At 47.0% G+C, this 15,536-nt stretch overlaps 5 protein-coding genes across 5 annotated transcripts; 2 read left to right on the top strand and 3 right to left on the bottom strand.

Moving 5' to 3' along the window:
* The first annotated feature begins 765 nt into the window (after positions 1 to 765).
* Positions 766 to 6,618, top strand: LOC149895908 (uncharacterized). Its single transcript, XM_090118385.1, has one exon. It carries the CDS (start codon positions 766 to 768, stop codon positions 6,616 to 6,618), a length of 5,853 nt encoding a protein of 1,950 aa, XP_089974511.1.
* A 1,135-nt stretch (positions 6,619 to 7,753) lies between these two features.
* LOC149895907 (histone H2A) lies at positions 7,754 to 8,605 on the bottom strand. Its single transcript, XM_090117985.1, has one exon. The coding sequence runs from the start codon at positions 8,460 to 8,462 to the stop codon at positions 8,088 to 8,090; it is 375 nt and encodes a 124-aa protein (XP_089974111.1). The 5' UTR covers positions 8,463 to 8,605; the 3' UTR covers positions 7,754 to 8,087.
* A 1,356-nt stretch (positions 8,606 to 9,961) lies between these two features.
* LOC149895906 (uncharacterized) lies at positions 9,962 to 10,883 on the bottom strand. The gene has a single exon (XM_090118054.1). It carries the CDS (start codon positions 10,817 to 10,819, stop codon positions 9,989 to 9,991), a length of 831 nt encoding a protein of 276 aa, XP_089974180.1. The 5' UTR covers positions 10,820 to 10,883; the 3' UTR covers positions 9,962 to 9,988.
* Positions 10,884 to 12,912: 2,029 nt separating this feature from the next.
* LOC149895905 (histone H4) lies at positions 12,913 to 13,529 on the top strand. Its single transcript, XM_090118137.1, has one exon. The coding sequence runs from the start codon at positions 12,968 to 12,970 to the stop codon at positions 13,277 to 13,279; it is 312 nt and encodes a 103-aa protein (XP_089974263.1). The 5' UTR covers positions 12,913 to 12,967; the 3' UTR covers positions 13,280 to 13,529.
* Positions 13,530 to 13,937: 408 nt separating this feature from the next.
* Positions 13,938 to 14,733, bottom strand: LOC149895904 (histone H3). Its single transcript, XM_090118013.1, has one exon. The coding sequence runs from the start codon at positions 14,644 to 14,646 to the stop codon at positions 14,236 to 14,238; it is 411 nt and encodes a 136-aa protein (XP_089974139.1). The 5' UTR covers positions 14,647 to 14,733; the 3' UTR covers positions 13,938 to 14,235.
* Between the last annotated feature and the right edge of the window lie 803 nt (positions 14,734 to 15,536).

Below are 15,536 nucleotides of genomic sequence, written 5' to 3'. Positions count from 1 at the left end.
ACCGCGCTTCCAGCGCCACCTACCGCCCACGCACTTTGTGCGCCCCTCACTATTCCCTCCTACCAAATCCACTCCCACGCGCAAATAGCGCAATCCCAAATAACGCCCCCACCCCCGCAAGCCCCGCCTGCGACGGCGCTCTCTATCGCGCCGTCTGTCGCCTCACCCTGCATAACTCCTTCACAGTCGGTACACAACGTACCCAGCCACTCCTACGCCTATCCCCACGCGCAATTGGCGCCTCCCACCACACCCATTGGTTTTATGTCGCTCCCGTCCCCGTCCGTCCCCGGCCTAAAAAGTTCTGGCCGGGCTCGAAAAAGAACAAGGTCGGTTGAGTCATCGGAAACATCCAAAAGGTTCAAACAGTCGGGCACAGTCTCCTATACTGTGCCCCAATCGACAAATAATTTTGTTCCCAAACAGGGCGATTCGTCCTCCCATTAACCCGCCCGTATTAGCGGGCGGCGCCATACACCTGCTGCAGAGGACGAATCGTCCTGAACAGCATCCCCCACGCAGCCTCCTAACGGAGGCCGCGTGTGTGAAGACCCTTGCTGCTGCTTGCGTCACGGCATTCCAGTTCCACCCGCGCTTCAGAAAAGCAAGAAGAATAACTCCGCTCCGGCTCGGCACCCTGGCCCTCTACGTATGAAGAAATAATTGTTTGTATTATTTGCAAACCCCCACACCACTACAGTCCACTAAGAGAGGGCCTTCAGCCGACATTAACATTGGTCAGCTTCGAGCCGGATAAGAAGAAAAATGAACACGAGAAGCCGGAGCGGAAGAGGAACAACACCATCAGCATCAGAAGCGACCGCCACCGCCACAGGAACGTCGTCTACGAATACGTCGGGAGAAACGAGCTACACTACGGGGACATCGGAGACCTGCACGACCGCGACAAGAACGACGAGGACAGAGGAGAAGAGCAGCTCGACGCCAGCTACGCCGAGCACCATGCCCGTCGACAAGTTGCAGCCAGCACCGTCACCCGTCGTGGGATACACAAACGCCGCTTTCGCGGCGCCAGCCGACAACACCGACGCGCCGACGACCGCCGCCTACGCGGCGCCGACGAGCAACGTACACCTGAATACAAACGCCGCTCTCGCGGCGCCATCGAACGTCGCCGCCGGGTCGCCAGCACGCCGCTCGAAGACGCTCCGCCAGGCATCAGAGGTGCGGTCGCGGCGCTCCGTAGCCTCCCGCAAGAGACTCCTCGCGGAGTTGGAGGTGAAAGAGCGCCTAGCCGAACTGAAGCTGGAACAAGCGAAGGCCGCAGCAGAACTGGAAAAGGCGCGGCTGGAAAGAATACGCGCTGAAGAAGAATCAACAACGGAAGAGGAAGAAGAGGACTACGAACCGGAACGACGGGTCGAGTCGTGGTTGGAACAACATTTAAGCCAGCCACTGCCACCCGCCGCCAACCCGACTCGCCAGCTCTCACCGCCACGCTACACAGCGAAGAACGCCGACAACAAGGAAGATCGAGGATGGGGGGCCCGCCAGGAACAGGACGACGGGCCACGGGAACCGGAGAAATACCCGCCCACGCGGTCACCAGAAGTTGCGGCAATTGTAACCGCCTTCAATGAAGTCGCAAGAAGCCAAAGAAAAGTAATAAGATACGGCGGTGAACTACCAACGTTCACCGGCTCCAGTCACGAGTGGCTATCATTCAAGGCATCGTATGAAGAAACTGAAGAAGGATTCACCGACGGGGAAAACGTCGCACGATTGAGGAAGGCGCTGAAAGGAGCAGCCCTAGAAGCCGTCACCGCCCTACTCATATCGCACACCGGACCCGAGAAAATCATTGAAGCCCTGCAGAGGAGGTTCGGCCGCCCAGACGCGCTGGTTCTGGGCGAAATGGAGAAAATCAAGTCGCTGCCGCGAGTAACGGACAACCCGCGGGACATCTGCATATTCGCAAATAAAATATCGAATATCGTCGCCACCGTCGAAGTTTTAAGAAAACAAGAATACCTGCACAGCCCGGAAATGCTGCGGCAGGTACTGGAAAAGCTGACGCCGATCATGAAGAATAAATGGTACGACTTCGCTGCCGACGAACGCGACAAGACACCGCTACTGAAAAAGCTCGCAGAATTCCTGAATAAAGAAGCAGACAAGTGCTCCAGCTACGCTCCATTAGATACAGAAACAAGGAAAAGGACGGAGCGAGCCTACGCAACGAACGACGCGAGCGAGCGAGAAACAAGATGCCCGATGTGCGAGCGAGAGCACAAACTCGTCGAGTGTCGACAATTTACGAACAGCGACGTAAATACACGATGGGAAATAGCGAAGAAATATCGAGTGTGCTTCCGCTGTCTTCGAAGCAAACATCAACGAGCAACATGCCGCGCTCGTCCTTGCGGCCTCAACGGGTGCACCATGAAGCACCACAAGATGCTCCACCATACCAAGACAGCGGAAAAGAAAATTGAAGAGACAGCGCAACCGCAAGCCAGTGAAGAGAAAGTCCTAGTATCAGCAATTAACATCAACAGCGCCACGTCGGAGCAACCTACGCGCCGCCGCGCGTATCTGAAGATCGCTCCCATCACCATCATGGGACCGAAAGGAAAATGTGACACGTACGCGCTCCTCGACGAAGGAAGCACGGTGACCATCATTGAAACGGCGCTTGCAGAGCAGCTGGGTCTCGACGGGCCACGCGAGTCCATCACAATTCAAGGCGTGAATGGGCACGAGAATGAGCACGAATACAGCAAGAGAGTGAAGGCACGAGTACGAGGACGACATGAAGAAAAAGAATACGCATTAGACAACGCCCGCACCGTGCACCAGCTCCACGCATTCACGCAGTCCATCCGCGAGAGTGACATCGCCCGCTGCAACCATCTGCACGACCTGCAAGAGGACCTACTGTATGAAAATGCGACACCGAAGCTGCTGATAGGGCAAGACAACTGGGAGCTCATTATAACGCGAAAACTACGGCACGGCAAGAGGAATCAGCCCGTCGCATCGAAGACGTTATTAGGATGGGTCCTGCACGGCTGCCGCTCCTCGAACAAGCACCCAGTTTTGTTCTGTTCTCATCTCTCGGAAGCGGAGAAGTCACCTGACACACTCGAAAATATGATGAAGAAATACTTCGAATTAGAATCCATCGGCATCGAACCCAAGCGACAGCGCAGCGACCCGGAGCAGCAGGCACTCAACATATTGGAAAAGAAAAGTCAACGCCTGCCGTCCGGCCGATATGAAACCGGACTCCTATGGAGAGACGAGTCCGCAGATACACCGAACAACTACGGCGACACATTGAAAAGATTGAAGACATTAGAAAAGAAATTGGACAAAGACGGAGAGCTGAAGAAACAATATGAAGAAAGAATAGAAAATCTACTCTCGTCCGGCTACGCAGAGAGGGCGCAGACTCCGCCCACCGGCGGGAGAGTGTGGTACCTCCCGCACTTTCCAGTGATTAACCCGGACAAAGCGAAGATTCGTCTGGTGCACGACGCGGCCGCTAAGTCACACGGCCGCTCTCTCAACGACATGCTGCTGCCCGGGCCCGACCTGCTACAATCTCTGCCTGCCGTCATCATGAAGTTCCGTCAACATCCAATCGCCGTGTCCGCCGACATCAAGGAAATGTTCATGCAGATAAAAATCATTGAAGAAGACCGTGACGCGCTACGCTTCCTCTGGCGTGGCGATCGACGCGACGACGGGCCGCCCGATGAATATCGTATGACATCGCTCATCTTCGGCGCCTCTTCATCACCGTGCACCGCACTCTACATCAAGAATAGAAACGCGCAAGAACACGCGCACGAGAGTCCGGCAGCCGCACGCGCGATTCAAGAGAACCATTATATGGACGACTATATACATAGCTACGCGACCGAAGATGAAGCCAGGGAGATAACGGCGCACGTCGATCGCATACATCGATACGCCGGCTTCGAGCTGCGTGGGTGGGCATCGAACAATGAAAACGCGATAAGAAGCTTTACGAACACCGGGGCGACCACCGTCGAGATCGGCGGGAGCGAGACAGAGCGAACTTTGGGACTACTCTGGCACGTGAAACAAGACTACATCGGTTTTCGCGTAAACACAAAACGTGTACCACAGGAAATAATAGAAAATAAACGAACACCTACGAAGAGAGAAGCCCTCAGTCTCATCATGTCGGTCTTCGACCCACTCGGCCTCATCGCGCCCATCCTCACACCGGCGAAAAGAATAATGCAAGATACGTGGAAGTACAACACCGGCTGGGACGACCCCATTCCCGGCGCGCTACAACATCGCTGGGAAAACTGGGTGGCGAATATTCAGCATCTCGACGCGCTCCGCATCCCACGCTGCTATGACTACGAACCCGCGGCTGAGAGAGAAGTACACACATTCGTGGACGCCAGCGAAGAAGCATACGCAGCGGTCGTGTACATCAGAGCGACGCGCGCCGACGGATCGATAAACATCGCGATCGCCGCCGCGAAAAGCAGGGTCACGCCCACGAAACCGATATCGATCCCACGTCTAGAGCTGCAAGCCGCCCTGCTCGGAGCACGCCTCACACGAACAGTCGAGGAAGGTCACGACTTTGTCTTCAAAAGAAAAGTGTATTGGAGCGACTCAAGAACAGCACTTGCATGGATACGCAGCGAGCCACGTACATATAAAACATTCGTGGCGCACCGGCTAGCCGAAATAGAAGACCTCACGAAAAAGGATGAATGGCGCTGGGTCCCTACGGCGCACAATACGGCGGACGACGCTACACGCAACACCCCCGCTGACTTCGACCCGCAACATCGTTGGTTCACCGGTCCAGACTTCCTCCGCTATGAAGAATGCGACTGGCCGGTTGAAAAGAGAGAAAACATCATCATCGACACGGGCGAAGAGAAAGAAAAATGCGGCGCGCTGAACACGTCGGACCCCGCCCCCGCATTCATCGACATCGAGCGCTTCTCACAATGGACACGGCTAGTGCGCACAACGGCCCGCGTACTGCAATTCATCGAACTCTGTCGTCGCCCCAAACAACTCGTCAATGCAACACGTCGAAAACGTACAAGAAAAAATGAAGAAAAAGACGCGACGTGGAAAAGAAATGTGAAAAAGAACAATGAAAAAATCGTCTCCCGTCCGAACAACGAAGAAAGAAAATATAGAATATTAAGTGCGCGCCACCTACGCGCCGCGGAAAACACACTTGTGAAATTAACACAGAAAGCAACGTACGGGAAAGAGATAGCGATACTACAGCAAGGACACCCGCTCACTGAAAAATACCAAGGTCCGCTAGCGGGATTAAGTGTCGCCTTAGACGAAAACGGAATACTGAAACTACGAGGAAGAGTGAATGAAGCCAGCGCGATCGAGGCAGAGGCCGCAAACCCGACAGTGCTCGACGGAAAACACAAGTATACGCAGCTCTATATACAACACATACATGAAAAACTGCATCACGGCGGCGTCGAAATTGTAGTAAACGAACTAAGACAAAGACTGTGGATAACAAGAATACGACCCGCGACAAAGGAAGTGTTAAAGAGCTGCCCGCGCTGCCGCCTGCTGCGCGCGAAGCCCGCGCGCCCATCGACCGGCAACCTGCCCGCCGCACGCCTCGCGCATCACGCGCGCCCATTCACATTCACCGGACTCGACTACTTCGGCCCGCAAGAAGTAACCGTCGGCCGCCATCGAGAGAAGCGCTACGTGGCCCTCTTCACGTGCTTAACATCGCGTGCCATACATCTGGAGGTCGTCGTGTCACTCAGCACCGATTCAGCGATCAACGCGCTGCGCCGCTTCATAGCGCGGCGCGGCTGCCCGGCCGAGATATGGAGTGACAACGCAACGTGCTTCCGCGCGGCCAACAGAGAGCTCACGGACGCGTGGGCCGCACTTGAAGAAGAAGCCGCAGCCCGCCGCATCAGCTGGCGCTTCCTTCCGCCGGCCGCCCCATTCATGGCCGGCGCGTGGGAGCGCATGGTACGCACCGTGAAAGAAGCCCTTCGCCACACGCTTCACGAGCAGCACCCGAGTGACGAGACGCTCGCCACACTCCTCGCCGAAGTAGAAGCCACCGTGAACTCACGCCCACTCACTCATGTGGCCGTGACGCCCGACGTGCCGCCCGCCATCACACCGAATATGATCCTGCTGGGCTCCAACTGCTACGTGCCGCCACCCTGCACCATCGAGGAAGACCAAACAACAGCGCGCACACACTGGAAGCGCGCGCAGCAGCTCGCCGACACCTTCTGGCGACGCTGGGTGCGAGAGTACCTGCCCGTACTCCAACAGCGGCGGGAGCCCCACGCAAGCGGCGCGGCCCCCAAGATCGGCGACCTGGTCATCGTGTGCGACTCCAATCAACCAAGGAACACGTGGCCCCGAGGACGAGTCGTCGCTACGTATCCCGGCAAGGACGGCGAGGTACGAGTGGTCGACGTGGAGACCAGCGGCGGCAGAATCCTCCGGCGGCCCACCAAGAAGATCGTCGTGCTACCAGTTCAAATCGCAGAGTGCGACGGCGGGAGAAATGTGCACCGACAAACCGTAAAGTACCTAATTTATTGTAAATATAACGTTAGAATCCTGAAGGCTTACGCCTGAAGGCTTATAAAAATAATTAGCATGAAAAGAAATACGTATTTGTTCTAGTTATATTGCAAAGTTTATGTTTTGTAAAGCAAACTATCTAACTAGTCTAGTAAAGTAAAATAAGTGTTCAGTATAAAATCCTGAAGCTTATGCCTGAAGGATTATCTGTATAGTAAAGTATAAGGAACAGTTCGTACGTAAAGTTATTTGTGTTGTCTATTCACTATTGCATAAAGATTTATGAAGGCTTATGCCTGAAAGGTTATTATTGTGTTAAAAATGTTTAGTAGAATAGTAAATGTTTATATTTGTTTTGATATTGTAGATATTTAATTGTAGATTGTAAATGTTTGTGTTTCTTAAGATAATGTTATTGCTTGTTTATGTCTTTCGTATATTATGTGAATTAGTGAATGTTTATGTCTTTCTTTATGTTATATGAATATTTTAATTGTGTGATATTAGGATTTAATTGATATTATTGTATTTCGTCATGCGACAGCGTCACGTCCGCGACTGAGCGCACACGCCGTCCCCCGCAGTATATTTATACACCTGAAGCGGGGGACGGGGTAGTATAAAAGAAAATTTGTAAAGAATTGTGCGCGCAGTCTAAACGGGGCGCTGGCGGAGTATATTATGGATGTAATATTAGAATAATATGTTATAATGATTGTAATAAAAACAATAAAACTGTAAATTTATGTAAAAATAAATGATTGAGAAATAAAGAGTGAGGTAAGGGGCGTGGCTAGCCGGAGTGGAGGGGATAACGCGCAAAGTATAAATATGGACGCAAAACCGGTTGCGTCACGGCATTCCAGTTCCACCCGCGCTTCAGAAAAGCAAGAAGAATAACTCCGCTCCGGCTCGGCACCCTGGCCCTCTACGTATGAAGAAATAATTGTTTGTATTATTTGCAAACCCCCACACCACTACAGTCCACTAAGAGAGGGCCTTCAGCCGACATTAACATAAACTAAACAATTAAACATCTATAATAATTATTATGTATAATTCTTATCTACATAATATATCCTAATATTATAAAGCTGAAGAGTTTGTTTGTTTGTTTGAACGCGCTAATCTCAGGAACTACTGATCAAATACAAAAATGCCATTATAAATTAAATTAAAAAGACTCAAATGAATGTTACTTTTTTTAATACGGGTACGGTTCTAGGGTTAAAGGCTATATTATAATATAATATTAAATGCGGGTGAAACCGCGGAGCGCAGCTAGTTTATTGTACATAGATTAATATTATTCATGTTCTGGTGTACGTGTCAAATGGTAAACGATCACTGAAGAGATGAGAGTTTAGGCTGCTAGAAACTCTATCTATCGTTGTTGTCAAGACATATATTGCGGCCCTGAAAAGGGCCTTTTGAACAATTCATAATAATATTATGATGAACATACATAAAAATATGTAATTGTATCGTTATTGGTAAATGCAATGCAATGCAATGCAATCCAATTAGGCCTTCTTCTCCGTCTTCTTGGGCAGCAGCACAGCCTGAATGTTAGGCAATACACCGCCCTGTGCTATGGTCACGCCGGAGAGGAGCTTGTTCAGCTCTTCGTCGTTACGTATGGCCAATTGCAGATGTCTCGGAATAATTCTAGTCTTCTTGTTGTCGCGCGCCGCGTTGCCGGCCAACTCGAGAACTTCAGCCGCCAGGTACTCCATCACGGCCGCCAGGTAGACCGGGGCACCGGCGCCCACGCGCTCCGCGTAATTGCCCTTCCTGAGCAATCTGTGAATACGGCCGACGGGGAACTGCAGACCGGCACGGTTGGAACGTGACTTTGCCTTCCCCTTCACTTTACCGCCTTTACCGCGTCCAGACATTATTTACGGTTTTCTTCTTTGACAGTATAATAAACGAAAAACTGATACGTACAACGATACGCGCCGATCACTAAAGTATGTTTTTTTTAAACATTACCATCGGATTTAATATATATTGTACCGTGTACGGCTACGCGTCCTAGTGATTGCGGTGGGCATGACGCCGTGAAATGCGAGCGAACACAAACGACGAGCGATGCGCAGTGAACACGACCGTGTCAAATAATAATAATATATTGTTATGTACAATATAATATTTTATTTATTTACAAAATGTTAATTTTTTTTTTCGCATTTCACACACAAACAATATTTAAGCATCTTTTAATTAATATTATTTTTTTTTTTGATTCGGTGTACAGCATCCCCAAATATTATTATTACTCATATTATATAAAAATGAATCGCAAAATGTGTTGGTAAGCGCATAACTCGGGAACGGCTGAACCGATTTCGATAATTCTTTTTTTTTTTTATTATATTCCTTGAAGTACGAGGATGGTTTTTATGTAGAGAAAACGTAAATATGTACCTACCACGGGCGAAGCCGGGGCGGACCGCTAGTTACTCATAATAATAACGATTAGTTGATTGTTTTTAAAGTAACTTGTCAGGTGACAGAAACAGACTGTGTTGTCTAGACAACCATCAATAATTAGGTATTAATAATAATTATTCATAGCAGTAGGTATGTATAGATTTTAGAGAGTAGGTATTTAGTAAGTTTCGGTAAAATGTACTATCGGGAGTCGGGCGTCGGGCGGGCGGTCGGTCGGGCGGCGTGCGCTGGTGTGGGGCGGGCGGGCGGTGTCTGTGCTGTGTCTGTGTCTGTGTCTGTGTCTGTCTGTGTGGTAGCGTGTTGCAGTGTGCGATGAATAGTTACATAATATTTTATTTTGCAAGTTGAAGGTAAAAAGTAACGTGTGTGTTTACCGTACGTATTACGTAGGTATATTTTGATGTTTTTTTTTATTTATTCCTTATTTCATTGCGCGTCGACGGAGCCCCGCTTCGCGGGGCTCCTATTTCTGTGTAGTTTTTTTTTAAGAAACCTAACCTAACCTAACCTAACCTAAACCTAAACCTAAACCTAAACCTAACCTAACGTAAAGCTGTAGATTAGTTAGTAGTAGATTTGATTTTCTTGTTGTTATTATATTGTGCATGCATGTTGCTAGTTGCTACTATAATATATTATGATGTTACATAACTATTATGTAATTTGTAAAATTGTAATAATTGTAGTTTTATTGTGTAGGTACCTACAAGTTGCTTGTTCGTCCTCGCAAATTGGAAGGAAACGTTAACGTTCGTAGTGAGTGCGCATTCGAAAATATATGTTAGCCCTGAGAAGGGCTTTTTGGCGATAGATAATATATAATATGTATCTATTTTGCTGAGACTTGTGCCCGATGCACTCGCCGTCGCCGCTGCACTGCATAACCAGTTCCAACCTTAACCTTCCTCGAAGTCGAATTAGGTTGCGCTTGCGCTTGCGATTGATCGATTGCACGCACACCACACGTTCACTTCTTGGACGCGGCCGAGGCTTTCTTGGCGGTGGCCGCTTTGGATTTTGGCGTTGCCGCTTTCTTCGGTTTCGGTGCCTTCGGCTTCTTCGTCGGCGGTTTGGCACTCCTCTTAGCCTTCGGCGCGGCGGCCGACGCTGCTGCGGCGGGTTTTGCGGCCGCCTTGCCCGCAGCCGGCGCCTTCTTGGCGGCCGCGGCGGGCTTCTTTCTGCCTGCAGCTACTTTCTTGTCTTTCACCGCTGACGCTTTCGACTTGGACGGCGAGGACGACGAGTCTGCGGCCGCTGCTGCGGCGGCGGCTGCCGCCGCCTTCTTGGACCTGCTGCCTGCGTTGACGGCCGTCTTTTTGGCGGCCGCTTGCGCCTTGCCACCGCCGCCAGATTTGCGCACCTTGACGGCCGCCGCCGCTCCGGAGCCCTTGCCGGCGGCTCCGCTCGACGGAGAGGTCTTCTTCTTGGCCGCGGAGGACTTTGACTCCAGTTTGAACGAGCCAGATGCGCCCTTGCCCTTCGTCTGAACGAGCGTGCCGGATTCGACGGCGCCCTTGAGATATCTCCTAATGAACGGCGCCAGTTTATCCGCGTCCACCTTGTACGTGGCCGATATGTACTTCTTGATCGCCTGCAGGGAAGAGCCGCTACGCTCTTTGAGATCGCTGATAGCAGTGTTCACCATTTCCGACGTCTTCGGGTGCGCCAATCTTGCTTTGGCCGCTTTCTTGGCTCCTCCCGACGCCGCTGCTGCTGCTGCTGCTGCTGCTTTGGGCGCTTTCTTCGCGGGCGTCGACGCTGGCGCCGGAGTTTCAGTTTCGACTGCGGTGTCTGCCATTTTTGTTAATTAAAATTCAACTTTACGTCGACAATAGTATGTAATAATAATTAGTCTAAATAAGTAGTACTTAGTAGGTTTCACTGTATTCGACGTACGGTGTCGCTAGTGTAGGAATCGAATGGACGGTTTACCTCACGGGGAACCGTGCAATCGAGATACGTTTTCTCGCGGTCGCGCTTGAAACTTTTCACTAACATGCCTCCGTTCGAACGTATATTTTACGTGAAATTAACGTTTAAAAGTATACGTTTCACATGTTTCTCGTCCCTTTTGAGATCGGCCCTCGTAGTGTGCAAGCCCGCGCGACGCTCGAGGAGCGCATCGATAGCGATGGACGTTTAAATTTTGCCAAGGGCTATCCGCGTGCGCGGTGTCAACTTTAAAATTATCATTTCACCTGTAATTAAACCGATTGTCGTTTCGAAAAAGGCTCTCTCAATACACTGATATACAGACGTTAAGGTGAAACTATTCGTAATCGCCATATAATATGTTTGCGATGGTTTTTAGGGGGATGAATGTGACCTGTTGTAGAACAGCATAACGCAAACGACGACCGCGCGGCCGGCTACACACACAGTTCGGCGATCGGTCGAATATGTTTAACGTCCTTTAAATACAAAAATAATAACAATACGAATGTGCCACAATAACGAAATGACAATATTATAAATAAATGTCACATATTTGTCACAATATTATATTCACAGTCACAGGTACTAACAGCTAGTAGGTACATAGTACGCACACCACACCGCAACGCCCGCACGTTTTAATATTGTCAAAATATTATATAGGCCGCGCGAGAACGAGACTACGATTCACAATTGCGTATTTATTATAATATTATTATTGTGTTAACTTAATATCGTCGCATAATAACGCATAATAAGCAATACCTAAATAATAGACAGAGGAGTAGTAACAATATTATGACGAATCGATAATAACACGAATGTAGGTAGTTAATTAATAGTTTATTATTTACCTAATCATTAAGTTACTTATATATATCATCATCATCAACTGCAATTACGATTAATTCAATAGCGACAATGACGTATCCATGTTTTGATGAATTATTATATTGTCGTACCGTTGTAGATTCCTTAAATCTTCGTAATGCACCTGAGCGCAGTAAACATCGATTAAAGTGAAGCATTCGATTCTAGATGTCAGATTTCGATTTTTAGAGTAACGTCTCTGGTATTTATTATGTTTAGAATGGTTTATCAGTAAAATAAAATGAAATCTTAAAAAAAATTACTTTTATCGGTCATTATTATTATAATTAATATTATGTAGTCGTAATTGAAAAAAGTTAAGCAAATGTGCAGTTCTAACAAAACGAAATATCTTGTTATTCTATGTCGTCGTTACTAGGTTACGTTGTTGAATTTTGTTGAACTGTCAAATGTTGCCTATTTTAAAATGGCTCTACTATACTTAATAACTACGAGGGATCTATATTTATAGATAGAGAGTTGGTTAATAATAATTACTTATTTAATTTGCTGTGTCGACTTTTATTTATTTTTTCAACAGGATAAAACCTATCCTATGTGTTAATCCAAGTTCATTGTAATCAGTTCAGTAATATTTGCGTGAAATAGTAACATTTATAATATTAGAAGGATAATGATAACAACACAAGTAAGTTAATTAAGTAATGACGATATATTATATACATTTCAAAAAATTTCAAGCTACTTATTTATATAATAATTCACAAAAATTACATTAATATGAAATTTGACACATGCCATACCTACCCTGTTAATGTCTAGTGTAAATGTGATAGTATTTTTATTTTTTATTCCTCCGTATGTATGACGTCATCATCACATTTATCGTTTTTTTTTTTTATTTAATTTCTCTTAAAATATGCGATTAAAAAATGAAATGTTGTCAATTATTGTGATTGAGTTATTTATTATTATTATTATTCAAAGATTATTAACGCAGTCCCTCGATATGCACGATATATCTATCCGTCTCCGTCGCTCGTCGAGGGCGAGCCGACCGAAACGCGTGTATAATGTGTGTGTATAAAAGTCGACATGAAATGGCGCGAAGCGCACAAGCTTTCGGGCACGCAGCGAGTAAGCAAGTAAACGAGTAGAATAACGCAAGACAGTCGGCGATATGACAGGCCGCGGTAAAGGAGGCAAGGGGCTCGGAAAAGGTGGCGCTAAGCGGCACAGGAAGGTGCTCCGTGACAACATCCAGGGTATCACGAAGCCCGCGATCCGTCGTCTCGCTCGCAGGGGTGGCGTCAAGCGTATATCCGGTTTGATATACGAAGAGACGCGCGGCGTTCTCAAGGTATTCCTCGAGAACGTGATCCGTGACGCCGTCACTTACACCGAGCACGCAAAGAGGAAGACCGTCACCGCAATGGACGTCGTGTACGCGCTGAAACGTCAGGGACGTACCCTCTACGGATTCGGCGGTTAATTAATTGTGTTACTTCAAAGATCGTCCGTCCGTTCGTACGTACGTCAATAATTCTTCCATGCAATCGATTCGGCCTTTTAATAATTATTATTCTTGGTACGAATAAAGATGGGCGTACGACCACCACGGCGATGATTTTGAAACAAACAAATTAACAACAAAAAGGCCCTTTTCAGGGCCGCATACGATTCATTAATTCCACAATATTATATATTATTGTATTATGGATATGTTTCCCCACGCGCGCAAAACTACAACACTCACTATCATTTCACTTGTACTCTATTATCTCTCTATTATTATGTGTGCTAAATTTCATTGTAATCGGTTCAACACATACATACATACGTCCATCCATCAACAACTTTCGCATTTATAATCTTCTTATATATAAAAATGAATCGCAAAATGTGTTGGTAAGCGCATAACTCGAAAACGGCTGAACCGATTTCGATAATTCTTTTTTTATTATATTCCTGGAAGTACGAGGATGGTTTTTATGTAGAGAAAACGTAAACATGTACCACGGGCGAAGCCGGGGCGGACCGCTAGTATTAAATAAAACTATTTCATAAGAAGAATTTAAAGTTAATGGCTACTGAATGATTACATTACTAAAATCTAAAATTCATCAGGTAGGTAAGTTTTCTGTTTATAATAGTAATATAATAATATTAATACATTTTATCATTCTCATAACAATATTATCATTATATTATTAGATATTTCGTTGTATGTTTCCGTTACTGCACAGTGGAAAACGTTTATAGTTAGGTTAGGTACCTACTATTAAAATGAATCACGTGCGGCCCTGAAAAGGGCCTTTTTTTTTTAACATTCGATGTCCGATGACGTGTCCTCTGTGCTATGTCATGTTATGTTATGTTATTTCATATTGAAACCACACACCACACGACACGACACGAGACACGAACAATGCAAACAACAAACGGATCTTAGGCGCGTTCACCACGGATACGGCGGGCCAATTGAATGTCCTTTGGCATAATGGTCACTCTCTTAGCGTGTATAGCGCACAGATTGGTGTCTTCAAATAGACCTACGAGGTACGCTTCGCTCGCCTCCTGCAGGGCCATGACGGCCGAGCTCTGGAAGCGGAGGTCGGTCTTGAAGTCCTGCGCTATCTCACGAACGAGACGTTGGAACGGCAACTTGCGGATCAGTAGCTCAGTGCTCTTCTGGTAGCGACGAATCTCACGCAGAGCAACCGTGCCGGGCCTGTAGCGATGGGGCTTCTTCACGCCACCGGTTGCGGGCGCACTCTTGCGGGCCGCTTTGGTGGCGAGCTGCTTCCTCGGCGCCTTTCCACCGGTGGACTTGCGAGCGGTCTGCTTTGTGCGAGCCATTGTGACCGGGGGGCTTGTTCGAAATTCGAATTCACTATATTTATTATAGAGAAATAAAACAACAAATACGACCGCACGGAGAAGTGGTTGCGCTTCGAATGAATACGAAAACGGGTACGACGCCGTTTTTATAAACACATTAGGTACACTCGTCTCCGTTTCGTTATTCATCGTAGTCGAGTGCGAGAGAGACATCGATAAGTAACCGTTCGCGCGGTGTGTATGTCGAGAAAAGAGAGATAAAATAATAATAATCAAAGTTTTGTGTTGGATTTGCACGATTCCTGATGCAAAATTAACTACTCGAACTCGAAAACAAAAAAAAAAAACGATCTTCAATGTGCAATGTGCAATCTGCACTGTCATAATATTGTCAATGTCATACACAGCCCATGTCATAATATTGTTATGTTCGTCATTATGGTATGGTCGTACTGGATCTATTCATTAAATTTACATGTACCTTATCCAAAATGGATGGAAATTATTCTACTTTTTTATTTTACTTCATACATACTCTACATAGGTGCAAAGTTTCATAAAAATGCGTTCAAAAATAAAATATGTCTTGGTTATTGCTTGATTACAAGATTAAAGAATTATTATTTTCTACTTTTTAGTGGTATGTATCTAACTTGAAAGCGTGTTTTTTAGTTTTTCAAACTATATTTATTTTACTTCATACTCTACATAGGTATTTTCGTATACCAAAACAAAACAGCACTAAAAAAAAAAAAAAAAAATACCAACAAATACATAATACGTTCATAATATACCTAACTAGAAATTCGCCGCGGCCTCGTTCGGTTGCAAATTTTATGAACATTTAAAAATTATATCTATTAAAATAAACCGCATCAAAATCCGTTGCGCCGTTTTTGAGATCTCGA

The sequence above is a fragment of the Colias eurytheme genome, chromosome 29 (assembly GCF_061535395.1).
Source record: "Colias eurytheme isolate Ceu_HAF_F1 chromosome 29, ilColEury1 Martin Lab GWU primary, whole genome shotgun sequence".
NCBI lineage: Eukaryota > Metazoa > Arthropoda > Insecta > Lepidoptera > Pieridae > Colias > Colias eurytheme.
Note: the sequence above shows the minus strand (reverse complement) of the source record. Positions and strands in the feature narration are given on the sequence as shown.

Bases quoted from the DNA above. Each gene is read 5' to 3' on its own strand.
- LOC149895908 (XM_090118385.1), top strand. From the start codon at position 766: ATGAACACGAGAAGCCGGAGCGGAAGAGGAACAACACCATCAGCATCA.
- LOC149895907 (XM_090117985.1), bottom strand. From the start codon at position 8,462: ATGTCTGGACGCGGTAAAGGCGGTAAAGTGAAGGGGAAGGCAAAGTCA.
- LOC149895906 (XM_090118054.1), bottom strand. From the start codon at position 10,819: ATGGCAGACACCGCAGTCGAAACTGAAACTCCGGCGCCAGCGTCGACG.
- LOC149895905 (XM_090118137.1), top strand. From the start codon at position 12,968: ATGACAGGCCGCGGTAAAGGAGGCAAGGGGCTCGGAAAAGGTGGCGCT.
- LOC149895904 (XM_090118013.1), bottom strand. From the start codon at position 14,646: ATGGCTCGCACAAAGCAGACCGCTCGCAAGTCCACCGGTGGAAAGGCG.